General features: G+C 44.7%; 1 protein-coding gene across 1 annotated transcript in view; it reads left to right on the top strand.

The window, feature by feature from the left end:
* The window catches only part of MYO1D (myosin ID), a 780763-nt gene that overhangs the window by 307780 nt on the left and 452910 nt on the right, over window positions 1–20073 (top strand). The window contains exon 11 of the mRNA XM_069634169.1: window positions 2679–2849. Coding sequence (XP_069490270.1) covers window positions 2679–2849 — 171 coding nt within the window. The remainder of the gene's footprint in view (window positions 1–2678; window positions 2850–20073) is intronic.

Here is a 20073-nt window from a genome sequence, read left to right as displayed (position 1 = left end):
CCTAATGTGTATAGGTGTCCCTGTCACTGCACTAGTAGCCAAGAGGTAACACACTTAGCTACCAGTGCAGGGACCTACCTAGGATTGTAAGTTACATCATTAGCAACGCCCTTTGATGGTAAGTCCAAATTTATTGAACTCTCTGATCAAGTAAATTCGTAGTTCAGGCTGAAAAGGCAGCAGTATGCTTGTTTTTTTCCCTGTAAACACGGTCGACCGAAAAGAAAACATATTACACACATCTACTTTACCAGTAGCAATAAAATATAATTCTTTTGAGTAGCTGCTTGAATATTGTAGACTTTGGAATAGACTTGGCACCCAAAGTAAGTAAGTGGTCTTTATTTAACTACCTACGTGTTGGGAGCAAGAATGTCGGACCAGAATCCATCCTGTCTCCTGTGGCGCAGATTCAGTCCCGTCCTGGCTGTGCCATTTCCTTGACCTCCCACCAGCTTCCTGCTGCTCCCGTTAAGAGCTATAGGGGTTGCTGAACTGGTCCCCGCTCCTTCGGTTGGCTGGTATCTACTCGCACCACTGCCCAGGTAGGCCCGTAGGCATCGCCACTAACTGCTGCGGTCTGGCAATGTTCTCCTCAGTTGCTCCAACCTTCTCCCACCTTCCCCTTCACCTCTCGGACCACTCCCTTCTCATGTTCGCCAATCCCCCTCCTCAATCTCGCTCATATTATCTCCTCAATCTCTCGCCACCTCCTTTGCCATCTCTGCTCCCCAACCTCCTTTTTTCCTTGTTCCTCTCCAAACACCTGCTACTTTCCTCCAAATTCCCCAGCTCTCTCCAAATGCCTATCACAAGTTCCTCAAAATACACACACTCACACTGCAAAAGCATGGCCGCATATAGCCTGGTGACCCTATCCTTGCCCCCTCGTCCCCCCACGGTTGGTCTCCCGGTGAGGGCCTGCACATTTTTGGGTAAATTAGTGGGGGTTTGAGATTATCTCTGCTTTAAACTCCCCTTGGATCACTAAGTACCCAGGAGAGTGAACCAAGCCTTCAAATGGCTGCTCTTCCATCTTGGAGTTTATTTATTGGTCTCTCATTAGGCGCTTATACAATTAGAAAAACTGTTTCAAAGCGCCCACAGGGCAAACACGGTGGGGACAGGGGAAGACAGTGAATTACAGAAGGATAAATACATGCATTAATAGTACAAAGAAATAATGAGAACAAAGGGAAGCGGGGACAAACCTGCTATGCCTTGTGAGTGTTCAGAACGTGCAGAGGGGAAAGGTGCCTGATGCCCATGGAGAAGTGCTATGGGTAAGTGCTAAGAGGAGAGGAGCGCAAGTGCAACCACCGATGAGTGGGTCAGCCAAGTAAGTGCAGTAGAAAGACAGTGGCTGGGATGAGAGATGTGGGGTGGGGGGGGTCAAGGCCCTGAGGACACAAAAGGGCCCTGCACATCAGTCACACTGCTGTAAGATTAGCTGGGAAGACAGGAGGAGAAGGAGGAGGTAAAAAGAAAGTTCTTGAGGCTTTTTCTGTACTGAAGGAGGTCTTGCTCAAGACGCAGAGGGAGGCTGTTCCACAGGAGGGTATTGGTATCTTTGTGGTCTTCATGAAGCTTTGGGAACCCGGAGATGATGGCAACACTCATGGTGGAAGCTTTTTCTCCCTCTCCAACTTCCCCAGCATCTGGGTTGTTCAGTGCGTGACAGCTGGCATTGTCAGTCCTACACAAACTACCTTTACGAGCCGTATGGGGGATTCCTGGCTGTTTCAGTGCCCGATGCAGGTTTGAAAGTCAATCCGCTCAAGGCTTACTCGGGGCCCCCTAAAGACTGACTGACTCCTAGGCGGGATAATGCTTTCTCCTGCCTTGGACACTGCGCTTTTTTGTAAGTGCTCAACTCCCCAAACTCTTGAAGGGAAGGTGTCCTTTTGTTGGTAGTCTATAAAATTGAAGCCATCCCTGCTATTTTGAATCCAAGACTCTGAGGAATGGCTGGCCCAGGAACCTATCAAAGGGACCAAGTGTTTTTCTAATGCTCGTTAAAGGTACAGTACACCCTTTGCAAGATGGCGATATTATTAATAATAATAGGTCAACAGAATGGAGACCAGGACTGTGGGTGTTGGGTGGAGTGGACGCCATTTTCCTTTGGTCTTCTGTTTCCCTGAGGGTTCTTAAAGAGCTCTAGCCACTAGTTCAGTTCTGTGACTGCCTCTAACCCTGTAATGGGGACTAGATGGGGGTGACCAGCTCATCATCCCCAAAATACCACCTCTGGATCCATCACCTGCTATTTTGGGGAGCCACTCGCCCCACTAGATATTCCCAGAGTCAGGCAGGGAACTTCCTCACAGCTCCATGGTCTGGGCAAATTTTTCCCAGGAGGGCAGCGACTGAGGTGTACGCACTCTTCACTGCTGCCTTTAGTGCTGGAATGCAATGATAATGGCGTTGACCAAGCAGAAAGTAGGGAGATTCTCTCAAGTTCAACCTGCTGCTTTCCTTTTTTTGCAGAGAAACAAATTATTTCAGGCATTGTGTTTCTGTAGATAATGGAGATGAGTAATTCCATCCTGTTTTCACACTAGCCTACTACTTCCCCTTGACTGCGACTATGTACCCAGTGCTGCGCTTCCATTGGCTCCTTGTTCGCCAGCATCACTCGTTGCCTCACCATCTGCTGAACTTGTCTTTGTGCCTAGATTGATTACTTCAACAACCAGATCATCGTGGACCTGGTGGAGCAGCAGCACAGGGGCATCATCGCCGTCCTGGACGACGCCTGCATGAACGTTGGCAAGGTCACCGATGAGATGTTCCTGGAGGCTCTGAACAGCAAACTGGGCAAGCACGCCCACTTCTCCAGCAGAAAGGTACCCATCACAGCCAGGGTCAGAATGGGACAAAAAGTAGTCTTGTATTGTATTGTATTGTAGTCATTTATATAGCGCCCTTTTACCATTTGTATGGTCTCAATGCGCTTTGTGGTTGGAACTCCCTCGGGAACCGAAGTCCAGGTATGGGAAATTTGTAAGAGGAGGCTTAAGATGTGTGTGTGCATTTGGCAAAGATTAGGATTTAGGAGGGCTGGCTAGGCTCCAGTAAGCAACCCAAGAGGTCGGGCACGTGAGCGGGTGCTGTGGAGCACCAAAATCCTTGTGGCCCACATTCACAAATTACAATTTCTGACAAAATGTTTAAGAAGAACCTGGGATACATGTTTGGGAAATCTTTGAAGAATGGTGCATTTTAAAGTGCATTGGGTCAGTAACAGTTACAGCTAAAAAACGGGCACACACCAACCAGCCCTACTGCTCCAAGGGGCATTCCTGCCCGACGCTTGTCACAGCTGTCTAATATGCTTACTCCACTGTCGAGGATAGCAAAAACGTGAACATTATACCAATCACACATGCTCCCTACCATCAAACAGCCTCACACTCTGCAGACACATGCTAGCAGAAAGACACAACAATCGCCCAGCAGACACGGATCCCCATACAAACCAGAGATCGCAGCCCTGTGTCAACATGCAAAGCTCTCTAGAAGAGAAGCCACAGTAAACACACCCTGGGCAAAGGGTGGGACTGGTCAGAAGACCAATGTTTTACTTCCCTATTAAGATAGCACACACACTATGCAAATATGCTCGTTTGGATAGAACAGTGGATATAAACACTGTTTAAGTATGCAAACATGTTCATAGTGCAAATGTTTCCATGTGGCAAAGATGCTCCTGTCAGGCCAGAAAGCCAATGGGATTCTAGCAGGTAGGTACATTCTATCAGAATGGTAACTGTGATGCTGTAAGTCATTACATGTGCTAGGGGATACAAAGAGGTCCTGTTTGTGTGTGTTTGTGTGTGTGGTGTGTGTGTTGTGTGTGCCCCTTCGTTTTGAGTCTCACATGCGGAGTGTATACATCTCCAAGCCGCTTCCTCCTCCACCCAACCCTTATATTGTGTTTATAACTGGTCACCGCCCAGATTTAAAAAAAGAAATGCCCTTATTGCATTTTATGTAAGTCAAAAGCAAAGTAAAATTACTAACAGAACATGACAGCCATTGAGAGTGTCCATGAATGCCAAGTGAAGCCCCGGCAGGAAACCCACAGGAAGTTCATAAAACCATAGAGTTGCAGTACAGCAAGAAAGTCAAGATCCGAGGCTGTTTGCCAGACTACCCATTGTCTTTATTGGTGAACACCAGTTAAACCTACTGGAAAATCTAGGCCCCCACTACAGTGATACACAGGTGTGACACACTCAGTGCCATATACTCGCTAATAGGCCCTCTGCATTCGACCAACACCACCTATGATTCTTACTGCTAATACTCACAATGCTGCCAATCCACCTTCACTCCCTATCCAAAGACAGGATTGCTCCCTTGCACCGCCGTCTTCTAAGGTGGCCAAACTCAGGCTTTCCACCCTCAGCCCCCAACCCCATCAGCTACCTGACCTGTAGCACGGCAATGATTATGGGATAATGCAAGGAAACCATCACATTCCTGATCAGAACCCCATCCCTGTGACAACCCTCCTGAGACTGGGCATCCTTGAAATAAAGGTACATAGGAAGAGATAAACATTCGCAACCACCGTTCCCAGGAAGTCCAACCACTCAACTAACTAAGCCTCAACAATCCAAGATCTTCCAAAAACAATGCTGTGAGTAGTCATACCCTCATCCCAAACAATAAAATGGACCTTATTAGGGATCGCAAAGACATGCTTCACAAATAATGACCCCGTCAATGATACTCTGATTCCTTCAGGTTCCAAAACCATTACTAAAAATAGCACAATTTGTACCACCCTCATCTACGCCCCGATCCCTCAAGGTTTGAAAATCCTTACCACATAAAGGATATCTTTCAGCATCCTCTTTGAGGCTTTAATCTCCCCAGCATTCAAAAGCAATGCCAGGCACAAATTAACTTGTTCCCGCCTCGTTGATGCTCCGATCCCGGCAGGTTTTAAAATCATACCCAGAAATTAGACAAACAAGACCACAGGTGAATTATATTCTACTTATTCTTAGGACACAAATAAATATAAATGGCAACTGAAAATCCCCATGCATTTGAAGTACTCGCCATTAGGCTTCCCAGTGACCACAACACAAACATGGCATGCGTTTTGTCCTACTGATCACCAAAATACCGCACCTTCTATCTAGATGGGGGTTCAGCATGGGAACAATTTATGAACCAAATCGGGCCGAATTCTCACTCTCTATGATATAGACCTCTGGCAGAACTGCATTAAGAGCAATAAGCATGGAAAATGTAAGCTTTCATCTTCTCGCAGAAGGACCTACACAGAAAATTGCACACTCGCTAGATGTCCTTCTCTCATGGGACATACCCTTTTCCAACACTAAATGCTTAGTCCACTTCTGGTCTGATCATGTCTTAATATCTAGTGACCTCATGATTGCACAGCACCATAAACATCAAAATCACCCCACTATTACCCCATACCCTTGTGGAGACGGATTTAAAAAATAAGGGAATAGTTCAATGGTACCTACAAGCCCCCCATAGCCAAGGCGAGACCTTTATGGATACCACCACTTTCCTTAACTAATTTATCTCAAACATTAAAGTCTGTTATATTCTAACTACATCCAGGATAATACAAAAAAGGTAGCAGGCGCCCCTCTCTCGAAAGAACAAGGCATGATAACCTGTTCAGTGGTTATTAACCACATTGAGAGTTTGCAGCCATTGCTTTTTGCTCACTGTACCTTCACAGATGGGAAATATCCATTTGCATATCAGTCTTTGTCCCGCCCACAAGGGCAGTCCAGCACCGAAATGCTATGGCAATTCCTCTCTGAACAAGAGTACCATCAGCAACCCCATACACGTGTTTCAGCCTTGTTGGGCATCATCAGTGAGGTGAAGCCGAGCCTCTCTAAGCACAGTGAGCAGGGAGTCCACGTCTGGTTGCCCCCAGGTAACCTAGTTAACCACTGAACAGGTTATCATGCCTTGTTCTTTCGAGAGAGGGGCGCCTGCTACCTTTTTTGTATTTTTGAAAGGAACTTGGGGTTGGTCACCCTAGGTTACCTGGGGCAACCAGACGTGGACTCCCAGCTCACTGTGCTTAGAGAGACAAAGCTTCACCTCACTGATGATGCCCAACAAGGCTGAAAGGTTACCTCTGACCTTGTAATGAGGGCCAAGGTCTTTAAAAGCATTGAAACCATTTCCTGACTGTTATCCAACATACTATGACAGCAATCTCCCTAGATCCTCACTGCGTCAAAAGACCATTATTGCCACTTTCAAAAACAACAAATAATTCTGATACCTTACACCGTATGACCCTAATTTCTTCGAACTCTTGGGTATTGAGGGAACTGCACCGAAGTGAGTGGAATCTTTTCTTGTTGATCCTTGTATCCGAGTTACACTTTAGCATTGCTAGTCCAATATCAAAACCCTAACAAGTCGAGTCTTACAGGACCCTACCTTCTCTGCTTTTCAATGGTATCAGGTTCATGTTTCAGCAGGACATGACCCATGCATTTTGTTCCTGCTCCACTACCTACTTCCTGTCCCCTTCTGTTCCTTTGCCTCCCCGCAACTCCTCCCCTTCCTTGCCTCTACTGCCTCTTATCCTCGTTTAGGTTTGCCTATGATGCCCTATAGCGCCATCTATAAGCCAAAACAAATGCATTGGAGTACAGTTGGAGAGAGGTGGCATATGAAGGGCCACACAGCATGTAGGTTTTGTTTGGTTATTTACCCACCCATTGACTGCCCATGGTCATGCTGATCCTTGTCGATGTTCCCACCTGCTTTCTGCCCCTCCCAAAACACACCCTCGTGGGTTCTCTTGGAGGTACCTTTATCAAGCCTTAAAATCAAACTCTGCACTCAAAGTGCCTATCAGGGTTTTTTCCGAAACAGTCTTCTGAAAGCTATTGGTTTAATTAGTGATGTAAATGCACAACTTGTGTGATAAAAATGCCTTAACCAGGTCTGTCTTCGGCCACTTGATTTATTAGCAGTACGGGTGTCCTTCTCTGAGGAACTGTTAAAAGCAAGCACGGGCAATGCCAACTGTTTTGGCGGTATGTCCACCGTTCTCAGCTGCTACCATCAATTGCCAGTTATTACCATTATGGCACTGCCTGGCAAATACCTTTTCCATCTCTACACAAAAGCCAAAACTGTTGGCATTGCCAATGCTTGTTTTTTAAATGTTTGTCCTTTCCGTGCAAGCCGCACTTCTGGCTTGCACAGGACAGTCCATTGTGCTCTGGACAAGGGGGGGTGTGTCCTTTCACATGGGACACGCTGCTTGCGAAGAAACTGAAATGGAACATTCCGGAACTGTTCCTTCACTGAGACAAACTGATTATTCTTCCACATCTCTGCAAACTGGTTTTACTGCCATGTGACACTTCGTTGTAACCTTTGGCACTTGCGGCCTGTCGTGAACTCTGAATTTCTTGAATAGTAAGTTGCATTTACAAATAAATGAAATCTTTGCAATACACCTTCACTCCTTCAATTTCCCATCCCATGGACCTACCTGTGCTGCCGACCTTTCCTTCCCTCACCCCCACCTGTCATTTAGCACCCAGAAGTGAGCCATTCTATATGCCTGTAATATGTAAATCACCAATAAATATTGTGACGAATCTAGCAAACTTGTCACTGTTTCTCCAAGGAAAATCCCCCCTCATGTGGCCAGGGAAAGGCAGAAGCTACCTGACCCTGACTCTGGGGGTGGCTATCTGTGGGACGACCACATGGGGAGGACAACCCTCGGGGAAGCAAAGTGAGTCCATGGGGTCAGAACAAATCTTCACCTATACTTCTGCATAGGACCCGTTTACATTTTCCCCATTCCTATATGGGCTACTGTGATAAGAACCTATACTAATTGTTGCTCACCAACCTTATGCCTGTTCTCTTCTCCTCCCTTTTAAACCACTGAGACAACCAGTACTGAGACTTATGTACTCCCCCCCCCCCATTTTACAACACTGAGATGAGAAAGAGGGATGGAGTGATGAAGATCGCCAAGAGCGGCAAACCAACACAGCGGTCTAGTTGTTGGAAACTACTAACAGGTGCAGGGACATTCAAAAGCAGGACACCTGACCAGAAGGGGAGTCTCAAGCATCCCAGTGCTGATTGGGACACAGGAGGAAGTGAAGCAGTCCGAAGCAAGGAGATGGGAGAAGACGGCATCCATAGAGGTTGGGCCTAGAAGTGTTCACCACGCAGCCAAGAGGAGGAGGAGGAGCAGCAGGAACCACCGAGCGAAGGTGAGGGCAAGGTGGGAACCGAGAGGCTGACGAGACATGCTCCCAGTTCGCAGACAGACCACAGAGGAACTGGAGAGACTCTGAAGCTACTAAAGACAACCTGGTAAGCCCAGAGAAGGGGAACAGGATACCGGGCAATTCAGGCTGAATACCACATACTGTTAGCAGTGAACAGAACCCTTTACAAGGGAATTGGGATTTTCAACTTAATTGAAGAAGGGTTGGTGGCCCGAAATATAATTACCTGGATACAAAAATGGGCAAGTGCAGAAAATAAACCTGCCATTTCCATATTAAGTGGACTTAAAAAGCTCTGGCGGGAGAGTAATCCATGAACATAGCGGGTCTGGGACTTGCACCCAAGGCAAGTAGCAGAAAGCCCTGGCAGGAGAGTAAACCAGGCACTCAGCGAGTCTTCGACTCGCACCCAGGATTCAAAGTGAAAATAAACCTGGCAGAAGAGTAAAGTAGGGATTGAAGAATCATGGCAGAGACACCCCAAAAATTGTGGAAAGCTGAGAGAATAGGGAAAGAGGTCCCCCTGCCACTTTGTTTAGTGGATCGCAAGGGAAGAACCATACCCTTTTTCTGAAAAAATGATATCCGATGTCCAAAGAAAGCACTGTGATATATTTGTGTAAACAGAGAAAACACAAGGGAAGAATCATCCTCTTTGGGGATTGTGATATATATATATATATGTATATATATATATATATGTGGCATTGTGAATAACCAGAAGGGCTGTAGGGGAAGGAAAGGACCCTTCTCTGCTGGAACCTTGTTTAATTTTCTTTTCTTCACTTTCAAGACTTTGTTTGGAACTTTGGGAGGAACCTGATGGTGTACAGCTCAAAGACTTTACTCTGTGAGGGTCATCTTAGGATTTTTGGACACACGACGAAGATTTTCATTAGTTTTGTTGAGGCAGGGAAACCCTCGTAGAGTTAGGGATAGGTAGGATTTTCCCAATCCCTCATTTCCTTCTTATAATAAGTCTTTGATAATAACCGAAAATGCCACTGTGTCCGAGTCTTACACTTGATCCCTCACAATATGTATATATAAAAGTTAACCGCCACATATTTCATCAGTGATGTACAAACTCCCTCCTAGCAAAGCCCTGAACTTTCTCAAACATTATTATCCCTTATTGAATCCTTACTGATCAAGTTCAAATTAAACGACGCACATGTGACTAGGGCATATGTTGGCAAGTATTAAACCATAAATGTACCACTTGACTTACTCCTGCAGGAAGTTTGCCAGACCAAGATCTAGTTGAGGGCAGAGCCCCCCGCACGCACCATCTTACATTCTCCTTTAGTCAGCCCCTCTCATAGGATACTGCCAATCCAGGCATCCCACGCCTCATACTATAGCTATATTGAGCTTGCCCCCTCCTGCGTATCCATAACACCTCACCTCTGCATTCATTTGCACACTCCCTCAGGCCTAACATGAAGTCTGTATCATCTACCACACTTCATGTGAAATAGCATAAATGGGATTGCTGACTACCTGGCTCCTATCTTCAGACCACCCGCCACCCATTTCCTGAGGTTTCACAACAACTACTGCCACTCCAGTGCCATCTCCCTTTACCAGGTCATAGCAGTTTTGCGTTTGGCTAGTGCTAGCCCAAACGCTACCAATAGAATGAGTAGTACTAGTTTGTACAGCACTTTTTTTGTAATGTGCAACGTCCTTGATATTGATATTTTATTTGTGTTGCGCTCGTACACAAGTGTTTCAGAGTACGACAAGGCAAGGGAGGGGAACAAGGGAGAACAAAAAACAATGATCTTACTAGGCCCAGTGACATTGAGAATGAGCAAGTGCATGGAAGAGGGGTAAGTGCAAAAAGGAGGGGGCGAGGTGAAAAGTGCTGAGCAAGAATAAAAATAGGTAAATAAAACATAAATAAATGAATAAATAAATGACAAAAAGCAACAAAAACAGTGGTAGTTCAGCCAGCAAGTGGCAAATGCTAGGAATAAGGCAGCAGCCAGGGAGTGTCTAAAAAAGTGCAGAAAAAGAAAGGGGGGACTGTAGGGTTACAGATACAGACCCCAGTGCAAGGGATTGCCAGGAGGCAGTGGAGGTGGGTGGCAGGGTGAGCAGGTACCTGGGCCCTAAAGACAGTGGGAAACCAGGTGCACGATGCTGAGACAGAACAGAACAACAGGGGAGAGGAGGAGAGAAGGCTAATGCAAAGAGGAAGATCTTGAGGTGCTTCCGGAACCAGAGATGATTCTCCTCAAGTTTCAGAGTGGCAGGGAGGCTGTTCTAGAGGGAGGCCACAGCCGAAGGCAGAGATCTAGTAGATGATGCAATATAATCTAATCCTCAAGTCTCCATCCAGAATCCCTCTCAAAATTGCCACCATAGCGTTCCATAAAGTGACACCCTGTTGCAGTCTCGGTGGATGTGGTCTGCTGGTGCAAAGCCACACCTCCGGCATCCAGGTTCATTCTGCCTGTTCATTGCGGCCAACTCTAAAGTCGGAAAATGTTCTTTCGTTACACATTTGTTGCAAATTAACTTGAAACTGTGCTTATGGCAGTTCCCTTTTAGTAAAATCACATGCCCTTTGCCATTCCTGATCTGTTAAAGGATCCCGCAGGTCATTCTCCCATTTAGCACCTTATTCTGTGCGACACTAGGTCAGAAATCTGCTGTCCCTTTCATTTGGCTTATTAAGTACAGCATTTTTTACATGCTCCTCTGATGCAAGTGGGGAGCCCAGACCCTGTCTTCCACACCTCAGCCACTATACAAGCAAACTTTAGGAATGTAATCTTACTCCTCGGTGTCAATCTTCTAAATTTACCATTTGATTGGTGGTAACCAAGGCCCCTTTCAGCCTACACAAACTTGTTTCAAATATATGATTGCCCTTATTCAGCATTTCTGGGACAATCATGATTTCACCACACCTACCAGGAGCGTTCTTATGGCAGTCACAAGAATCAGTGGCATTGCACGTAGCTCAGGTATTTGGAGGAGGCTTTGGTTGGATAATCTTCTAAATCCTAGTCGTAACCCGATTGCGGGGCCCACACATTGCAAAATTGCTGCTCTAAAAGAAGTCCTGAAATCAGTGACCCAACGTCCTGAAGGCCATGCTTGATTTAAAGCTTTTGGACCACCCGGCCAGTGGCTCCATGACCAAGTGTGAAGGCATCATGAAGTAAGACACAGACAACAGATTCAATTTTCTAATAACAATTATGTATTTTCTTAAATGTCAGGATGGAGTAAGGCCTAACTTGTCATATGCTAAGGTGGGATTTCCCTACCTAAAGAAACTAAGGATAGTCTGTGGCAGGATGTCCAAAGCAAATGTTTATCTGTGTCCAAAAGCTATACTGCCCTCACAACTAAAGATCAACAATGTGTAGGGATGTCAGCAACAAAAGAAATAGTGTCCTAAATAAAGTTCTGAGCTCCTTCTAGCTCCTGGCTTACTTTCCAGGCTTCCCCTCCCCCAACTTCAAAATAGTTCCAAAAGGTCTCAGGGTTCCTTCCCCAAGCAGTCAACATAGTTCACAAAGTCTCGGGATTCCCTTCCCCAAGAGGTCAGCATGTCCAGCTTCCAACCAGCTTCAAAATCTACAATCAGTTCAAATCTAACAGTTCCATTTCAACTTTGTAATCCTCTAGGCTTTTCAATAATTTGTACAGATTGCTCTCTTTCTCATTCACTTCAGCAATCCTGTTCTCACATGCAGTTTCTTTATCTTCCTTGGCCCTTTCCAGGCAGGGGTCACTTGGTCTAGGCGCAGTTGACGGACCAGACGGTCCACCCATTACAGGTAATGCAATAGATAACCCTTGGCCCCCTTTTGTCCTTCTGTATTCTTTGGGTTTTCTTGCCAACACACGTTTACTTTCTCTGTCAAAATACAATTGCAAAAGTAGAGAGAGTAATCGGCTGCACCAAAATATTATCACAAAATACAACTTTTATTAATAATCATTAAAAAACATCATAAAAAACATACATATGCTAAAACCTAGTAAAATAAAGTGCAAGTGACCCCAAGTAAAATTCTTACAATTGAATTTTAACAGTTTGTCACCAGTCATTCAATGGACTAGAGCACAACTCCTATTGACGCCTTAATGTAGCATATACAGGAGAAGGAAATTCTCAGTCAATGGAGACCCAAAATACACAGACCAGTAGATCTAATCACTGGTGTTATGCCTCGACATGTTTCAGTTCGTGTAATTTCTTTAGAACTTTCTTCAGGTGGCAGTTTTTGATCCGTCACTTTCTCTTTAACATTCAATGTGGCACTTCATAATTATAAAGTGCTCAACCCAAATTGTTGCTGCTAAAACACATTCAAAAAGAACTCTGTGAGTCTACATGTTCACTACAGAGAAAACAGATTCAATCTGCTTTAGCTTGGCAAAGCGAGAAACAAATGCATCTTTTACCTAGCATCAGGGTGTAAGTAGTACAGGGGAGAGCTGGAAAATGTTCCGTCTTGAAGCACAAAGTGCACCCTTTACAGATTCAATTTCTGTGAAGGTACATACAAATATTATCAAAAACTACTATTTAGAGCCTACAAAAGCCAACTGTCAAGCGTGAGTGTGTGCCCATATCCACATCAACATATTTTGACTTAAATTTAGAATCTTTAAAAATTATTAAAAACACCCCAATTAGAGGTTTATCATATCCAAAAAATTCTTCTCCACTACATTATCTCCAAATGGTCTCAATATCAGAAGACAGAACACATGCTGCCGTGATGACTCACATGGCAAAATCAGTAAAAAGATATTATCAAGTAAATTCAAGGGAGGAGACATCAAGTAAACTGTCTCTTATCTTCAGGTCGGGTTCATATAGCCAGACATTATTAATATAATTTTTGTGGGCTTGGCGGTCAGGGCATGTTCACATTCAATTCCTTCAATCAATTTAAAGAGGAATAAGGATGCCAGGGTGAGGGCTAGAATCCACTGTAAGAAAGGTGAAAAGTGGATGTTATAGAAAGCTTTCTTGTCTTCCAAATGTTAACAAAAACCATGTTCCAGTATTCTGACAGGTAACGGCCCGGCTAGCACCACTAGCGCTTGTTGGATTCGCGTCTGGCAAGTGCCGCGATTAACAACACGTTACTCGAATAGTTTGTCTTGCAGTATGGTGTAAGTACATCTCCTTGCTCCCGTGGAGGAAGTGCGCATGTGTTTTAAATGTAAACTCCCAACATCCTGCGGGAACAAACACAACGCCGTCGGCCATCATGGAATTGTCCTGACAGGGAGAAAAAAGTCCCTTATTTGTGTCTATGCAGAAGCCAGGTCTGCTAGTAGAACAGGGAGTCCTACTGGTGAAAAAGTGTACTGCAAGATGAAAATGTAGATTTTCAGCATTCATTTCTCATCATCACAAAGTCTTTACAAAGAAAGTTGACACAAAAGTGGTCAAAATGCCAATGATTATTAAAGATGAGGAAATGAACCAAATATCCACCGGGGCACAATACAGTGATTCCACACACTGTCTAAGCTTATTTAACTTTGTGCCATTCAATGGCATCATTTAAACCATGAAGGTCGCTACGTGTTTGGAAGATAAGTTGTTGTTCTTTCTGTAAGAGTTTTAAATTTTGATTTGCTAAGGTATCAGCTTTCACCACCAACAGCACTGTCCAACTAAAGCTTTCAAGCCCATGTGCTTTGTCAACGCAGTGTTTTATCATCGGTACTTGGAGTGTTTTATTCTTATTGCAACTCTTACGTTCATTAATCCGAATTTTAATTTTACGATTGGTCTTCCCAATATAATGAAGACCACAAGGGCACGTGACCATGTAGACTACATGGTCAGTGTTGCAATTCGAAAAAGATTTCTGAGTCCAAACTATGTTGCGATCTTTGTTGACTTCATGGGATTTGGAAGTTGTTTTACATGCCACACATTGCCCACAAGGGTAGTGGCCTGTGACTGGTGGAAGGCCCCATTGACTAGTGATACTCGTCTTCGGCACATGAGGGTTACGAAATCTACTTTGGCTGACTCGATTACCTATAGAGGAAAATTTAGTGTATGCAAAAAGAGGTATACCGGGGTCAGACTTTGTAGTTTTAAGCACTTTCCATTGTTTAAAAATGATCTTTCGAATAGCCAAGCTGTGATTGGTGAATGTGTTCAAACACACTATTCTATCTTCCAAGTTTTTTTTGGGTTGATCTTCCAATAGAGCTAGTCTGTTGTTATTGAAGGCGCGTTTAGCCGCCTTTTTAATAAGTCTCTTTGGGTAACCTCTATTCAGAAGTTTCGCCTTGAGATGTGAGCTTCCTTTTCATAAGACTCTCTGCTAGAACTATTACGTTTTAGCCTTAAAAATTGCCCAAAGGGCAAGTTATCACTCAGGTGTTTAATATGATGCGATTGGTAGTGCAATAGAGAATTTTTCTCTGTATCTTCATGGAAAGGTCTAACTTGATTTTACCGTTTTCGTGGTGTAGGGTCAGATCAAGGAAGTTAGTCGCCGCTTGCTCTATGGTTAGAGTAAATTGAAGATGTCTATTAAGGCTATTGAGCCAATTTGGAAAAAACAGCTGCTGTCTCACGTGGGTCCTCCCATATCACGAGCACATCGTCAATGTAGCGTGACCAGGCTTTGATGTTAATACTAGAGGGGTTGGCCGCAAAGACAAACTGCTTCGCGAAAGATTCGACATAGAGGTTTGCCAGACTTGGGGTCATAGTGGCCCCCAGGGCAGTCCCCTCTATTTGTTGATAGAAAACGCCTGCAAACTCGAAGACATTTTTGGTTAGAGCTACAGAGATGCACCACATTATGAAAGAGGTGGGGACCGGATCGTGATTATATTCCATTATATTCCATGTCTTCAAACTTGTTGATCACATATTTAGTATCTTTTAAGTAGGATTTCATCATAGACAGATACCCTTTAAGGTAGTGATCAGCAAAAATTGAAAGGGGTTCAAGAATGGAATTTATTCCCGCAAAAATAGGCCTGCCCGGTGGATTCACGAGAGTTTTATGACTCTTGAGAATGCAATAGAAACATGGAATACTTTCTCTGTACCTGTGTCATGGGTTTACATTCATTTCTGATTCTCCTTGGCCGTCTCTTTTATGTGCTACAATGTGTTTCCCACACAACTCACTCTGTCGTGTTCACCCGTTTCACCACTTTACTTTCACAGTATTCATTAGTGCTGATCACTTGCTTTTCACGTGGTTCATAAATGCTCACTACTTGCTTTCCACTTTGTTCACATATACATCATACATTTCTTTTGGTTCTGTATTCAATATCACTTGTTTCATCTTTAAATGCATTCACAACAATTTGCAGCTTGCTCAACATTCAAAAACCCTCAATCTGAGTTCCACAACCAATTGTAACAGGTTTCACTTTTTTCGGCATTAGCGTATGCCCGTTTGCAACCCCAGGAGCGCCCCAGTATGAGTGTTCCCTTTATTCCACTCACCGGTATGCGGCCTCTTCTCTGGGCGGCTTCTATCTTCGTTCCGGCGTCCTTGCACTCTCCGTATACTTTTCGGGAGCCTGGTGAGCAGCGCTCGCATTCTTCGAACCATGCTGCTTGTTGTAGGTAGCTCTGCTCTTCCCTTGAGGACGCTACCAGCGCCTGGTAATGCTTGGGAGCTTTCCGTGTCCCACAGCTCCCAAGCCCTGGATGTGGCCCGGCTGTGGGCACAAGGCAATGGAGGATACAGGTATCTCAACCCTCTCACTGCCCATTCGGCCCCTGGCACCACTTCTACTCCTCTGCAGCGCCCAACGTCCTTCCTGCGGCCATTCTCGAGCCTGCTCCACCATCAGCCACGTCCTGTCCTCCAGGCAGCTTTCCATCCTTCTCCCTTCTCTGCTGGCATTCCCTCCTTATATGCACTAATGGCCTTTTAACTGGTTGTAGGTGCAAGTCCTTGGTTTCAATTGCCTGACCATAATTAATCCTATTTGCTGGACATGCCTGACTCTTCCAATGATATTTTTCTGCAGTCCTCTTCCTCGTCTCAGTACCAGAGTGGTGTGAATGAATGGAAGTGTATACAACTCTTAGTCGCCTCGTCCTCTTCTCAGTGGTGTGAATAAGTGTAAGAAAGAGGAAAAGACTGACAATAACCTATAAAGGCAAGGGCAGGGGTACAGTAGGGGTTATTTTGACAAGGGAAAGGGGGATACCAAAGACATCCTCTCCCCACCACCCAAGGTCCTTCAAACCAGGCGATCCTCCATCGCATCTCCACCCCCAGGGTTGGGATCCAAGAGCGATGGCCTTTCTCTGGCCACCTTAGAAGAATATCCAGGGGGAATAGATGTGAGGATTCCCCCAGGTTCCCCACACAAATCTAACTGCAACAGAGACTGCCCTGCCATGTGCTTCTCTGCACAGCCCACTTTGAGTGGTTAGAAATGTGAGGCAGACAAGTAGGTTGAGTTTTCTCACAAGTAGCTATTTTATTAAATAAAAATGGTGAGATAAACACCTACCAATCCCAAACCTAACAAGGATTTCCCTATCTATCAAAATGATGTAATGTCCAAACATATCTGTCCCTAACACTCACACATACAGCAAAATCATGCAGGAATTATTTGGCTGTTTAAACTTCATAAAATAACATACAAATTCAAATATAAAAATTATAAACAGCAATCCTTTTACCAGGGCAGAATCCCCTTCCACTGGATCAATTCAGGATATTTTAAACCAATGTTAAATGTCAGGAATGTTCTTTTCAATAGCCAAGTTCTACTCCAGGTGGAACACGAAGTTCTTTTCATTCCATATGTCCTTCACTTGGCAAAGTGATTGTCTTAGTTCCAAAAAGGATTTCCTACTCTTCAAGACAATTGGTAAAGTTTCCAGAAACATCTGCTAGGCAAACCAAAACAGACCTCTTGACACATCAAGTCAATAGTCAAGAGAATATTCTTTTCTCTGAAGGCCAAATCACTTTTCTCCTTCATAAGCAACACATTAGTCGGGATGCTTCATTCGCAAAGCTATAGTTTGGTCAGTTTGGTTATGCAACAGTTCATCAATGCACAGTGATGGAATTGCCACTTCTTTTCCACCACAACATTGTACCACATTCACAGGACTTCATAATCTTCTTTCTGGTCCACTCGCCTGCCAGGACTAACCACTATATCGCTAAATGCCCCATTCCTGCTTTACTCACCTGCCAGGATAAAAACTCCTATCACTACAATTTGTACTTGGTGGTGAGATTTGTTCCACACTTTCCACACTTAAATCCCCAATGGGGAAGGGTGAACCAGCATCTGCTTCTTGAGTAAGTCTTTTGACTTGTAACACAATGAGTTTACAACTTATTCCACAAATAGAAGTTTTCACAATGACAATGATTCTCACATTGGTCTGTTTTCCCCAGGCAATGGAGGTTATATTGCCCCCAACCTTCTTTAGGAAACATGCACCCCCCCTTTGTTTTAGTATTGCCTCTTGTTGGCTGTGGCAATGTGGGTCACAAAATTCTCCAGTTTTACCTTTCTCATTAAGAAGGTTGAATTGGTTTTGCTTAATTATTGCATCTTTTGGCTTGGGTAATGCAGGTTGCAATATTCTCCTATTCAGCGTTTCTTACTAAGAGAGTTGTGCACAATTTGCTTTGATGTAAAGGTTCACTATTCAAATAGTGTTTCCTCACACAGCAGTCTACTTCGGAGGGCCCCGGGTCACCTCGATCAGGCCAACTCAACGGTATGTGTTGGTGTCTCCTTCTGACTCTGCTTGTGCTTCTGGGCTCGTTAGGACTTCCCTAGTTTTTGACAGCTCCAGTTAGCTTTCCGCTGTGTGCCAGTGGAGCTCACACCACTCCACACGAGCGCCGGTGAAAGCCTCACACCGCTGCAATCTTCAGGACACAGAGAGCTTTTCTCTCCCTCAAGACAGCTGGGCTTTATTCCACTTCCTGCTGCATTTCCTCTGCATCTTCTAAGGACCCTGACCTCTGCCACATTCTCAGCACAGCGCCCTGCTATCAACAAAGCTGTGACTCCGGCCTCTCCTTTCTCCTGCTGCTTCTGCGGCTTCTGCTGCTTCTCCTGCTTCTTAATGTCCTTCACCTGAAAAGCCTTTAAATGTTTAAATAGTCCTGCTCAGGTGTGGGTCATTACACTACTAGACCAATCATGATAGTTTAGTAACTCTGTACTCCTCGTCCTCATCTCAGTACTAAGAGCATTATGGGACTTGAAGTCCATAATGTTCTTATTTATTTTAACATCAAAATCTTCAATGTTGCAATAAGCCATTAAGACTGTAGGCTCATTGGGGAAATTGTTCAGATGGTACTCCCATTCCTCCTGACCCTTGTCCCCTCCCACGTGATCCACCCGCAGAACGCCATCCCTATGGTCAGGATCAGGTAGCAGCTGCCTTTCGCTGGCCACATGAGAAGGGTTCCAGGCCAGAGTCTTTGGGATGATCCCATCTGAATAATCACACCACCCTATGATTACACCATTGATACAGACTCTAGTTGCCCCAAAATAAAGCCAACCTGTTCTGATGTCGATGGTTTCCTTACTGGAAGAATTTGGTTAGGGTTGGCATCAAATGTAAGGGTGGTGTTGTCCTGAAATGCAGCCTGGAATATTGTTGTTCAAGAAAATGTATGTACCTGGGCTAAAATGGGTGGTGAGCAAGCCATAATCCATGAAATCTGTTTGAATATCTCATTGAGTAATTGCGAATCTGCCTGCCAACGTTACAGCTTTCCTGACCTGGCACCACTGAATTGTGTGCTCTGCTTTCCCATTGGCAGTTGTGTCTGTCATGGGTGAAGGGTGCACACTCCTGCCTCTAGACCTGCAAATGCTGTGCTCCCATGTCCCTGAACATGTATTTGGCACGGCTCCTCTTCCCATGCAGCGTTGAATGGTGCTCTCCTCATCTGGCCATACTTCTGTGAATGATGCAGCTCTCCTATGCCTTTTACTTTTACTTTACTTTAATAACTTCTATAGTGCAGCCACTGACCCGGAGACTTAAGGGCGCTAGACATACAGGACAGGGACAAATAAACAGCCTAACGCCTTATAACAATATGTCACAGAGGAATCAGACGTCGAAGCAATGACATTAGTGGAACAGGAGGGTCTTCAGTCCCTTTCTGAATACCCTAATGGAGGTTTCTTCTCTTAGATTAATGGGTAGGCCATTCCAAGAGGCTAGTGCTACCGAGTAGAAGGCTCAATTTTTTACCAGTGTCAACCTGCATGCAGGGATCTTTAATAGAGAGCAGTTGTTAGATCTTAAGTTATATTTACTGGCTTTTGGTATCAATTTGTCATTAAGATATGTTGGCCCAGAACTTTTCATGCAATTGAACGTGATCACCATCTGCTGAAAGCAAATTCTCTCCTTGGTTAGCAACGAGTGTAGGTCCCTTCTTGCATCCAAAATATGGTTCCTTTTATTTCGGTCCACAATGACTCTGACTGCATTATTCTTCATCACTTGAAGTCTATTAATCTCGCAATTAGGTAGACCAATCAATAGGCTGCTACAGTAGTCTATTCTCGAACCCATTAAGGCACACGCTAGGGTTTCCTGACTTGTCCTAGAGAGGAAGGGTCGGGCATGGGACAGAAGTTTAATGTACCATGCAGTAGAGGCAACAAGACTGCTAACCTGTGCTTTCATGTTCAGGTTGCAGTCCAGGTAGACCCCCAATGTTTTAACCTTCTTGTTGATCTCATTAGTACAGCCCCTAATCTGTAATTGGGTGTACTGTTCCTCCAGCTT

This window comes from Ambystoma mexicanum, chromosome 13, assembly GCF_040938575.1.
Source record: "Ambystoma mexicanum isolate Mex_15411 chromosome 13, UKY_AmexF1_1, whole genome shotgun sequence".
NCBI lineage: Eukaryota > Metazoa > Chordata > Amphibia > Caudata > Ambystomatidae > Ambystoma > Ambystoma mexicanum.
This window is presented reverse-complemented; position numbering and strand designations above follow the sequence as displayed.